Source organism: Myotis davidii, unplaced genomic scaffold (genome assembly GCF_000327345.1).
Source record: "Myotis davidii unplaced genomic scaffold, ASM32734v1 scaffold38, whole genome shotgun sequence".
In the NCBI taxonomy this organism is placed as follows: Eukaryota; Metazoa; Chordata; class Mammalia; order Chiroptera; family Vespertilionidae; genus Myotis; species Myotis davidii.
In genome coordinates, this window is record NW_006291383.1 from 7,015,420 (window position 1) to 7,027,758 (window position 12,339).

Genomic DNA, 12,339 nt, shown 5'->3' on the forward strand with positions numbered 1-12,339 from the left:
AGGCCCCCAGCCTCTTTTTTTTTTTTCTTTTTTTTTTATTCTGGGATTTATTTACCTTCTATAGCTGTCACTGGAGCTGAAAGCCAGCTCCAGCTCTGAGGCCGCAGCTGGCTGAAAGCAGGTAACTGGGGTTTGTTTAGCTTCTATAATTGAAACATTGTTGCTTTCAGAGCTCAGAGCAGGCCGTGGCAGGCGAGAAACCTTGGCTTCCCCCATCACTGGAGCAAGCAAGCCTCCTACTCGCTTCAGCTGCATGGCTGCCGGCCGCCATCTTTGTTGGCAGTTAATTTGCATATCTTGCAGATTAACCAATGGGAAGTGTAGCGGAGGTGCGATTAATTACCCTTTTTGTCTTTTATTAGATAGGATATAGATGATGCTTCATAAGGTTAGTTAACTTACTCAAAATCATATAGAGAAAGTGTGGAACCAAGATTTGAACCCAGATGTGTCTGACTCCAAAATCCATGCTCTATCCACTGGACACCCATGTGGAAACCAGCTTTAAAGAAGGCAGAAAAGCTAGTCATTACAACCTAGAAGAAATTTGTCCAGGTGTACCAAAGCTGATTATAATTTAGAAAGAAAAGAAAATGTAAAACAACACAGAAAAACAAAAGGGTAAGGTAGACAAGAGATAAAAATTGATACAGTGATAGCTATCTACAGAAGTTGTCAGGAAAAATAATTGTGTAAAAAAAGTAATCCTATATAATAACACCCTAATATGCAAGTAGACCAAACAGCAGAATGACTGGCCACTATGATGTGCACTGCCAACCGAGAGGGAGGCAACTGGTGGCGGTGATTGGGGGGCAGGGCCAACCAGTGGGCGGTGCCAGGCCGCAAGCCAAGGTGGCTGCCAGCGGGGACACCCCCGATTACCCCGCCTGCCAATCTCCCTGCAGAGGGAGGCGATGGGCAGCAGTGGCAGGGGGCGGAGCTGGTGAACAGGTGGCGCCAGGCTGCCAGCCAAGGCAGGTGCCAGCGGGGGGTCCCCTGATCGCCCCCCCACCCACTGGTCACCCCACAGATCAGCCCTGATTCCCAGCCAGGCCTAGGGACCCTAGCCTATATATTGGGAACAGTCTCAGATTTAAAAATTAAAACCTGGCAAGGCTACTCTAACACTGAATAAATAGGATGATGCAGTGATGACATGCATGGATGGCTTGCACATTTTGTGGTCAGCCCTGATTCTGACACTTATAACTGTGTGACAACGCCCAGTAGCTGCTCATAAAATAGCAAGCTGCTTTTCACTTGTATGAAAAGTATGGTCACTGGTGCATGCAGCATTCCGGATTGCGAGAGGGACATTCCCTGAGGGTGCAGGCCGGGCTGAGGGACACTCCCATCCCCCCCCCGCCACCCAGTGCACGAATTTTGTGCACTGGACCTCTAGTCTTAGTCATAATCAGGTAAGGCTGATAATAAAGGTGAATTTGTTCCCTGACCACTGTGGCTCAGTGGTTGAACATTGACTTGTGAACCAGGAGGTCACCGTTCAATTCCAGGTCAGGGCACATGTCGAGGTTGCGGAGTTGATCCCAGTAGGGGGCATGCAGGAGGCAGCAGATCAATGATTTTCTCTCATCACTGATGTTTCTATCTCTCTTTCTCCCTTTCTGAAATCAATAAAAAAACATTTTTTTTTAAAGGTGAATTTGTCAGTGAGTGATACCTAGTATGATGAGGTCCAAGAAATACACAGGATCATGGAGAAAAGAAAACAATGCTTAATGAAGACAGATGACTTTACTCTAGTGGATTCTAAATGGGATTGTACTGGTGGTGATAGAGGGGAAGAGATGGCAATGAAGAGGGTCAACTTCTCTTGAAATCTTAGAGAGTTGACTTTCTTTAAGTTCTATATACTATTGAAAACAAATCCCTCTTGTTAATCATGTAGGATCCAATTTCTCCAAGAACTATTTTCTTTTCCTCAGAGAAAAGACCTGTGATTCTCAAAGACTGTAAAATTTCTAACATCAAAGATTGTATGACAAATCATTAGAGAGATTTGAGGGTGTATGTCACCATTACTGCAACATTACTCTGAAGAAAAATATGTAAAATTTAAATGAATTTCCAAAAAGGAAATTTAAAAAAATACATATTTTTATTGATTTTTAGAGAGAGAGGAAGAGGGAGAGAGAATCATGGATTGGCTGCCTCCTGCACGTCCCCTCCTGAGGATTTGAGCCTGCAACCCGGGTATGTACCCTTGACCAGTATCGAACCCAGGACCCTTCAGTCTGTAGGCCGACACTTTATCCACCGAGCCAAACCAGACAGGACCAAAAAGGAAATTTTTTATACCAAACATAATTTGGTTTTGAAGGCAGAATATTATTATTTAACATAATCCAATAAAAAGCAAATTTCTGTAGCTTCCCAAAACATCAAATAATTTATCAGGTATACTTTACCTTTATACATTGCAAAGTGATTAAATTCTATCATTAGTTTTGTACAACCACTCAAGAGTTAGGTGTTCTTAGATTCAAGCCTTCAAATGTTCTGCTAAGTTAGGTAGTACTAAATTTAGAACTGTTTTAATTATTTTCAAATTGTTTTGGGTTTATTTTTACTATTCTTTTGTCCATGGCTTTTAAGTTGTCCTAAAATCTTTTTTTTTTGACATTAACAAAATAAAGGAGGTTGAAATTCAGGAAATTTCAAATAGGAAAGAACAAACCAGATACACAGAATGGTTGAGATAAGGTCTAAAAATAATATCAACAGCAACAACTAGGTTGCCAACTTACTTACACCTTCCTTCTAATTAGTGCTTTACATTTCCTATTCAGGAAAAGGTTAAAAACCAAATATTCTTATTAAGTTTATAATGCAACAGGTTGCTCACCCCATAAATGAATCTCTGATTAAACTGCTGCATTGCTCCTTGAAGCTGACTACGCTGGAGCTGCCATTGTTCATAGTTCCGGACGGATTCCAATGTTGGCCTCTGCCACGTTGTTGTTCTTGTGAAATGGTCAACATAATAAATGCGTCCCATGTTGTCAACCCTGCGTTCCCAGCTAAATCAGAACAAAAAACAACCTAAATCAACAAATACTTGTGAAACAGATAAGAATTAAACAGGACTTCATCTTGGCCCTGGTGCATGTTTAGTAACATTTTACCTTAAGAAACTACTTGTGATTTACCTGAAGCCTTTTATTTTATGTATTCTGAAATGGTCTATTAATGAACTTAAACACAATGTCTATTTAGTAAGTCTCAATAGTCATTAAGAAAAAGTTTTCATTTTCTTTCCAATGTTCTTGTCATTGTTGCAAACTTAATAGGGACATAATTTATACACACACACACACACACACATATATAGATAGATAGATATATAGCTATAGATATATATATTCACAGATATCAAAAAGCACTTTTCCACAAGAATACAATTATCTAATTTATCATTTCAAATGAAAACATAATATTAAGTAAATTGATATAACTTTGAGATTTCTAACTGATTGATTGTTTAGGCTTCTTCCCAATTTTCTGATATCATAAATAGTAAAATAATAAATACCTTTAATATATCAAAAAGTTGTTTTCCTTCCTTTGTATTTTTTCTTTAGGATTAATTTCCTCAGGGACTTACTAAGAGTATGTGCATTAATATCATTATATATACTTCCTGTTAGAACTGTAACTAATTTATACTACCCCCAGCAATGTTATGAGGTAAAGATCCTCCACAATTTCACAATAAATATTACCTAATGATTTAACAAGTAAAACAGTACCTTTTAGTTCTGTATTTAAGACTATTACTAGCAAGATTAAATATTTCCCCATGTCTGCTATGACTAACCTTGAATAAAAATACATTTCTTCCAATTATATAATGTAAATGCTCAATATCCTGCATTAAAATATTCTTTTTAAAAATATTTTTTTATTGATTTGAGAGAGGAAGGGAGAGAGAGATAGAAACATCAATGACGAGAATCACTGATCAGCTGCCTCCTGTATGCCCCCTACTGGGGATTGAGCCCGCAACCTGGACATGTGTCCTGACCTGGAATTGAACCGTGACCTCCTGGTTCAGAGGTCGATGCTCAAACACTGACCTATGCCGGCTGGGCTGTATTAAAATATTTGTTAGCCCTGGCCAGGTGGCTCAGATGGCTGAACAAAATGCCATATACCCAAAGGTTTCGGGTTCAATCCCTAGTCCGGGAAAGTACTAGAGGCAACCAATCTCTCTCTCTCTCTCTCTCTCGGGATTATAATTCTTATTCATTTAAATAATTTGTCTTAAAGAAACTAATCCTAAAATCCAGTGGTTTGAGGCAGTTAAAGTTCAGAAAGAAAAACCTGGAAGTAGTAAGACTTATGGAATCTTTAGGTCAAAACTGAGTGAAAATTATGATCATTCATTATGCTCCATCAAGTACCTGATTCTCTTCTTTCTAGTTTACATCTACCACAAAACAAAGTGGTTAAAGACAGGAAGAGTTGAAAAGTAAGAATGTAGCGAAGGTTTTGTTACAGACATAATCTATAGTTCTGAATACACACTTTTTCTCTTCATTAATTCAGATACTTACCCAGGAGGTAGAGGTTCCGGTCTATCCCACGTTGTTCTTTTTTCAATATGATCTACATAGTAAACTCGCCCATGCTGGTCCACTCTCTGCTCCCAACTTAAACACAAAATTAAAAAGTCTGGGTATGGTACTTATCTTTAATCCTGTCTTTGCCTTTTTGTCTTATATGACCATGAGAGGCTCAGTGCACGGATTTGTGCAACGGGGAGGCGGGGGGGGGGGCGGTTGTCCCTCAGCCTGGCCTGCGGGGATCAGGCCAAACCAGGCCAAACCGGCTCTGCAACATCCCCCAAGGAGTACCAGATTGCGAGAGGGTGGTTCTCGGGTGACACGCCCTGGAATCAGGCTCCCTCCTCTCTGGTTCTGGGTGCATTACCCGAGAACCACAGCTGCCAAGTCACTGCAGCTTGGCAGCTCCTGCGTTGAGCGTTTGCTCCCTGGGGTCAGTGCGCATCATAGCTACTGGTCAGACGGTCGAACAGTTCCTTAGGCTTTTATATATAGAATATTATAGAACTGAGGCAAATAAGCATGTCAGTATATAAAGAAGATATGAAAAGAATTTAGGAACAGAATCAAGAAATGTTATACTGAGAGTGACACATAGTGGATGAGATCTCCTCTGCAGAAGTATCAAGTATCTGCTCTAGGAGAAGCCTTTTATTTCTAAAGAGGCTTGAAACAGACTCAGGAAACAGTCTGTCTCAATCTGGTCAAGGTATATGCAGGACTTAAGTGAAAAAGAAAGCTGTAATTAAAACAATGAAATCTAAAGAAAAACTAAAGAACTACTAACTGAAAGACAAAGAATTACTTAGGTTCTAGAAACACTGAAATCAAAGAGTAAGAATTTATCAGATATGTCAGATATATCTCTGCAATGGACAAATTCATTCTGAGTATTCTAGACTTCTTGGTAAGGTTTACCTCCAAAGTAAAGAAGACTAAACCGTCATAGCTTAGAAGTACCAATAACTTCTAAGAGCACTCAGTTTCTCTTTGGTAATCCCTTGCACAAACAACTTTCTAATTTGGCTTCCCATGGAGGCTTTCCAAAAAGGAAAATGGTCTAACTACTCACACAAATCTATATATATATATATAAAAGCCTAAGCGACCATTAAGACCAGTCGACTGAATGACCGGTCGCTGTGATGTGCACTGACCACCAGGAGGCAGACGCTCAATGCAGGAGCTGCCCCTGGTGGTCAGTGTGCTCCCAAAGCCAACCTCCCGCAGCCGGCCAACCTCCTATGGTCCCTCCTCTCTGCCAGCTGGTCTGATCAGTCCCAATTGCCAGCCAGGCAGAGGGACCCCACCCGTGCACAAATATGTGCACCGGGCCTCTAGTAATATATAATCTACTTACCAATTAAAATTCTCAACATGAGAGCTTATTAATATATTAACCAGCCCGCGTTTGGCAACAGCGAAGACTCTCAGGTGTCCCCGCCAGGACTTGGCTGTTCCAGGGCTCACTGCACTCCCTGCTGTTTTGTCACCTGATAGACGATGGTTGCAGTTTGCCTAAACCTTTACTGTTTGGGACAGTAAACCAAATACCTCATTTTCTAAAAAGAAGTCTCCGTGACATCAGTGTTAATAGACTGAATTTTTAACCATGAAAGAAAAAGAAATGTCACGAGGCCCCACAGCCACGAACTTTGTACAAAATAAATGAGCTAATGGAGCTTGAAAAATATATATATATTAACCAGTCCTAGCCGGCTTGGCTCAGAGAATAGAGCATCGACCTGTGGACTATAGAGTATTATTAATTTAGTGATTAAAATAGGATTATGAGTACTAATTTTCTCAGTTTCCTATTTTATTTTAAAAAGTGATTCTTTTTCCCTTAAAACAAGCAATCTGAATTAGGTGACTATATTATTACTTGGCCTTGGTTAACTTTCTATGGTTCAGTCTTTCAGAAAAAATAAAAATAAAATAATAATAGTAATAATTAAAAAAAAATTTCTCCCACTTTGCCCTGGAAATGAGGGTAGAAATTTCAAATATGGTGAGCTTTATTTTGGTTCATTTTGATTCTAGATCCTCACCAAAAACAATTACAATTGTTTTAAGACAGTATTTTAAAGAACGGTATTTTCTTTATTAATAAGTATATATAGATGCCAAAAGAAAATAAATATTAACCAAAAACAGTTACTCACCCAGGTGGTAGTGGAGCTTGGGGTACAGGATTTAATGGCCTAGGGCCCGAGCCTCCAGATATAGTAAGAGGAATTATTAATCCAGATGTTGCTCCCTCAGATGTATTTGAATTTGTATTTGTTGGAGGCAGAGAGCCTGTACTGGAGCCATCACTTTCAGAAGGGGCAGAAGGTGAACCATTAACAGAAGCTATAAAAGATTTGGAAAAAACAGGAAAATAATCTTCTATTTTCAGAAATCAGGATAAATTTTTAACTTTAAAAAATGAAGAGATAGATGAAGAATATAAAATTTAATATATAAATATGTAGGAAAAGATTACTAAAGTAAATTAAATAATGGGAAAAAGCCAATGGTCCCACTAAATAGGCTTGTTTACATTTTTTAGGCTGTCTACCCCATGTCCTATTTTAATTATGAATCACAGATCCTGATTTCCTGATTGCACAGAAAGTAAAAACTCTTAGAATAGATAAGTGTTGGTATTGCATGGTATTATAAGTTCATTTAACAATCTTCCAGATCCTTAAAATTGTCTTTCTTATGACACCTTGCAGATTAGAGGCCAATTTTTGATGTTAATTATAATGGAAGACCTGACTAATAAACAATACTATTCTTATAAATAGTTGTTAAGTACATATTACATCTTCAGGAAATACTTATTGACAAAACAATTCCTGAAGGAAGTTACCAATATAATGACAAAGTAGTATATGATCTTAGAGGCTGGGAATATATTGTTAACAACATTATCTACAGAAAAGTGGGAAGATGTATAATTAAACACAAAGTCACTTAATGAAATAATTTATGGACAACCAGTTTATTTTTCTAATAATATTTGGCTTAATTATTTTACATTCCCTGTCCACATACTAGCAAAGAGAAATAATAAAAGATTAAAGATTTATTCTGGCTGGTCAGGAATAAAATGGATATTCTACCTGTATATGGTTACACTTTTATTACATGAAGTATGTTCATTTATTGTATCGTTTTTGCTTTAAAATCTGAATATCATTTAGCATTACTTGCCATTTACTAATTGTCTTTCTAAAGGATATAATGAGAATAAGCAACCAGATCTTTGATTCTATGGCATACTAATATCCACACAGATACAAACCCTGAGAGAAAGATGCAATCTTATCTGTACTGATTATGTATAATAATAAAAGGTAATATGCTAATTAGACCAGATGACCTTCCAGACAAAGCTGAGGCTTCAAGGGAAGCCCAGGTCCCGGGTGCCAGAGGGAAGCCGGTGCCGGCAACCGGGGGAATGAAGGCCTACTTTTGCACGAATTTTGTGCATCGGGCCTCTAGTACTTTATATAATGTACATGTGATTTTTATTCTGAATAGAGCTCATGCCTCATTAACTTCACTCCTAGAGGAAAAACTTAGGGAAAAGGCAAGTCTTAGTTACTTATAGAAAGATCATTCTTGGCCAAAATCTTTAATATAAAATTACAGCTAGAAAACCAGTCTACCAGGGCCTCTTTACACTTACCTGAGGATCAATTCCCAAACAGAACATTACTTACAATCACAGTATAAGAGCTACATCCCTAGTATATGGCTGGAATACACACCTGGTCTACGTGGGGTAGGTGGAGGTGGTCGTGAAGGTCTTGGAGGTCTAGAAGGCTTAACACCGCCATTTGAGAGTGATGGAGAATTATTCCCATTGACCTTACTATTTTCACCAGACCCTGCATCCTCAGGGTCGTCTGATCCATTTGTGTTCACTCTGAGTAAGAAGCGGGTAAAGGAAAGGGAAGGGGGGAAAATGCTCTTTTAATTTAGCAAAAACTAGCAAACTTAAGAGTTTTACAAGTTTCTGAAAAGCTTTCTAACTTCTGGCTAGCTTTATCAAATACATAAATAGCCTTTGGGTAGGGTCTCACATATAACCCTGAGAGCCCATTCAGAAATAGAATGAGGAGCCAGGGCACAGAAATACTTGGGACCATTCAACATTATTAGGTACACTAGTGCAGATTTCAAAATAAGTCTGCTGAGGTCCTATGTAAGCAGAAACAGAGTCAAATTTTCAAAATCCCAAATGCTTTAAGAAAGACACTATTTTATCAGAAGCACAGATAACTTCATAATTTCCTTGATTTCCACTGGCCTTTAGGTTTAGGGCAAGTTTGGGGCAGGGCTGAGTATTCCACGGTAGGAGAAAGAACTATACTTACTTCCCAGGGCATGCTCTCCTCCCATTCCAGCAAATGGTAAACAAAATGTTCAAAGTTAATGATTAATAGGGGAGGAGCCCAAATACCTTTTTTAAAGGAGTTATCATTTTTTCAAAGCAATGACATAAATTGGAGGGCAAGAAAGAGGGAAGAGGACACTAACAGGAAATGTCATTTTGAACTTAACTACTACTGTCAGCTAACTATAGTCGATTCCTTTTCACAAGTGGAATGTAGTTATGGATTAGAAAGCAGAACATGAGTTAGCCAGTTTGCAGATGTCTCAGCTATAAGCAGCAATCCACTACATAGTATTAATCCATAATCCTGGACCATAATCAAAAACAAAATAAAAGCTAATAGATTTAAGAAACCAAACTAGAGAGGCGGCACCATGTATTAAATTATTTCAAACTATGTTCCCCAAAACACTTTAGGGCCTTTCTTCCTAAAGTATGGTCTTTGAACCAGAAGCCAAGGACAATACATATCAGCCTGTTAGAAATGCACAATCTTGGACTCCACTCTTGACCTATTATATCTGAACTAACAATTTAACAAGATCTCCAGATGATATGTGTAAACAGTAGAGTATGACAAGCAATGCTTTGGGGGTTCCTCAAATGCTTATTTTGAATAAAGGCAATCACTTAGTAACTGGCAATCAGCACCTGGGTAGTGTTCACTGCCCGCAGGAAGGCCAAGACACCCCAGAATATAAAGTAAATGCAGGAAGAGTCAGTTTTGACACTGCTCCCCTGCCCCTAGCTGATGAGGTTCCAAACCCATTTTGAGTCTAGACCCCTTTGAGACTGAGTATTACCTCTTCATACTCTTTTAAAGAAAGATTCTTGATGCTTTTTTAAAGATAGACAACTAATAGAATAAACCAAAAGTGGGAAATTGAAGTTTTATTTTTAAACTTATCTTTATTGTTGAAAATATTACAGATGTCCCCCCTTTATCCCCAACTCCCATCCCCTCCCCAGGCCTTCACCCCACTATTGCCTGTGTCCATGGGTTATGCATCTATGCATGTAAGTTCTTTGGATGATCCCTTCCCTCTGAGAATTCTCAGTCTGTTGCATGCTTCCATGTCTCTGGATCTATTTTGTCATTAGAGTCCACATAGTAAGTGAGATCAAGAGATATTTGTCTTTCTCTGACTGGCTTATTTCACTTAGCATAATATTCTTCAGACCCTTCCATGCTGTCTCAAAGGTTAAGAGATAATGAACTCTCCAAAAGAGGAAATTAAAAAAATAATCCCATTTACTATTGCTACAAAAAAATTAAGATACTTAGAAATAAACTTAACCAAGGAGTTGTAAAAGACCTGTACTTCGAAAACTACAGAACGCTGAAAAAAGAAGACATAAATAAGTGGAACAATATACTGTGTTCATGGATTGGTAGAATTAACATCATTAAAATGTCCATACTACCCAAAGCAATCTATAGATTCAATGCAATCCCTATTAAAATACAATGGAATATTTCATATATCTAGAACAGCCGTGGGCAAACTACGGCCCGCGGGCCGGATCCGGCCGTTTGAAATGAATAAAACTATTGAAATAAAAGACCGTAACCTTTTACGTAATGATGTTTACTTTGAATTTATATTAGTTCACACAAACTTATTCAAAACAGCCTAGTACTGGCACAAGAACAGGAATATAGATCAATGGAACAGAACAGAGAACCCAGAAATCAACCCAAGCTATTATGCTCAATTAATATTTGATAAGGGAAATTGAGGTTTTTTAACTGACTCTATTGACTAGTTATGTGACCAAAGGAAAGTTAATCTCTCAGCACCTCAAAAGTCATTACCTGGAGTAAATGATTCCTAAAAACTTTCTCAACTACAAAATTCATAATAAATTGCACATACAGTGCTAGTGAAGTATTAAGAACACATGAGGAAGAAGAAGCATTCAGGGCATGAGGTAAATCTGCTATGACAAACAAAGGGGGAGCTGAAACAAAATTCTAAAACTGCTATGTTTTTTGGGGGGGTTATTTATTTTTAAGTCTTTATTTTTGAAAGTATTACATATGTTCCTCTTGTTCCCCCATCAACCCCCTCTAGTCCACTCCCACCCCCTGCCTTCCGCCCCAGGCACTCAACACCCCACCGTCTGCATCCATCGTTTATGCATATATGCATACAAGGACTTTGGTTGATTACCTCCCACCCACCAACCCAGGCTCTCCCACCAAGATTCCGCACTCTATTCCATGCTTCCATGTCTCTGGATCCACTCTGTTCATCAGTTTATTTTGTTAATTAGATTCCACATATGAGGAAGATGATGTGATACTTGTCTTTCTCTGACTCACTTACTTCACTTAGTGCTATGTTCTGTTTTTGAGAACTAAAATCGTGGAGATTTTTAACATTCATGCTGTTAACCCTTCTAATATCTTATTATTATTATTGATCTTAAAAAGAAAGAAACATTGATTTGTTCTTCCATTTATTTATGCATTCATTGGTTGATTCTTTTTTTAAAAAAATATATTTTATTGATTTTTTACAGAGAGGAAGTGAGAGATATAGAAAGTTAGAAACAGCGATGAGAGAGAAACATCGATCAGCTGCCTCCTGCACATCTCCTACTGGGGATGTGCCCGCAACCCAGGTACATGCCCTGGACCGGAATCGAACCTGGGACCTTTCAGTCCGCAAGCCGACGCTCTATCCACTGAGCCAAACCGGTTTCAGCCATTGGTTGATTCTTATATGTGCCCTGGCCAGAGATCAAAACCACAACCTTACAGTATTGGGACAACGATTTTACCAACTGAACTACCCAGCCAGGGCCCACCCTTCTAATACCTTGACCTCATTTTCTTAACATAATCATCTGACAATCTATATAGTATGACTCCTTAAATTTCTTTAATTCTTAAAATTGCTCCTCTTTGTAGATCTTAAACTCTGAAATCCCTCCATCTACAACCTTCTACCTGTCTCCTACTCTATCTTTTATTCAGTCTCATGATGAACTTTACCCCCTCTATTTTCACATTCCATCATCTCCATCATAGGCTATTTTCCCTAGTACCTTTAATTCTTTCATTCTTGTTCAATACTTCCCCCTCCCCCAAGCAATCTTTTCATTACAATTAATCCTTCATCTACTTTTTCCACTATTGCTCTTTGAGGACAATAATGTTCCAGTTAATAAATCAGGTGTATTTTAGTAAAGTAAATAAACTAGGTAAAAATACCAAATTAAAGGGGTAGGTAGACTGTTCTACAAAAGCTCCTAATAAATTTTCCACTGGGCCTAGTAAGGAAAAGTCTTCAGGTATGCATTTCCAATGATTCACAGGATTAAAAGTTTTTGTTTTTTTTCCGTTAGTAT

At 38.3% G+C, this 12,339-nt stretch overlaps 1 protein-coding gene across 5 annotated transcripts in view; it reads right to left on the reverse strand.

Moving 5' to 3' along the window:
• The window catches only part of ITCH (itchy E3 ubiquitin protein ligase), a 120,935-nt gene that overhangs the window by 43,914 nt on the left and 64,682 nt on the right, over positions 1 to 12,339 (reverse strand). For all 5 annotated transcript variants that reach the window (XM_015564486.1, XM_006764581.2, XM_015564485.1 and 2 more), the window contains 4 exons: positions 8,354 to 8,511; positions 6,755 to 6,944; positions 4,581 to 4,676; positions 2,870 to 3,044 (listed from right to left, as the gene is read on the reverse strand). In XM_015564486.1, the coding sequence (XP_015419972.1) occupies positions 2,870 to 3,044; positions 4,581 to 4,676; positions 6,755 to 6,944; positions 8,354 to 8,511 (619 nt within the window). The remainder of the gene's footprint in view (positions 1 to 2,869; positions 3,045 to 4,580; positions 4,677 to 6,754; positions 6,945 to 8,353; positions 8,512 to 12,339) is intronic.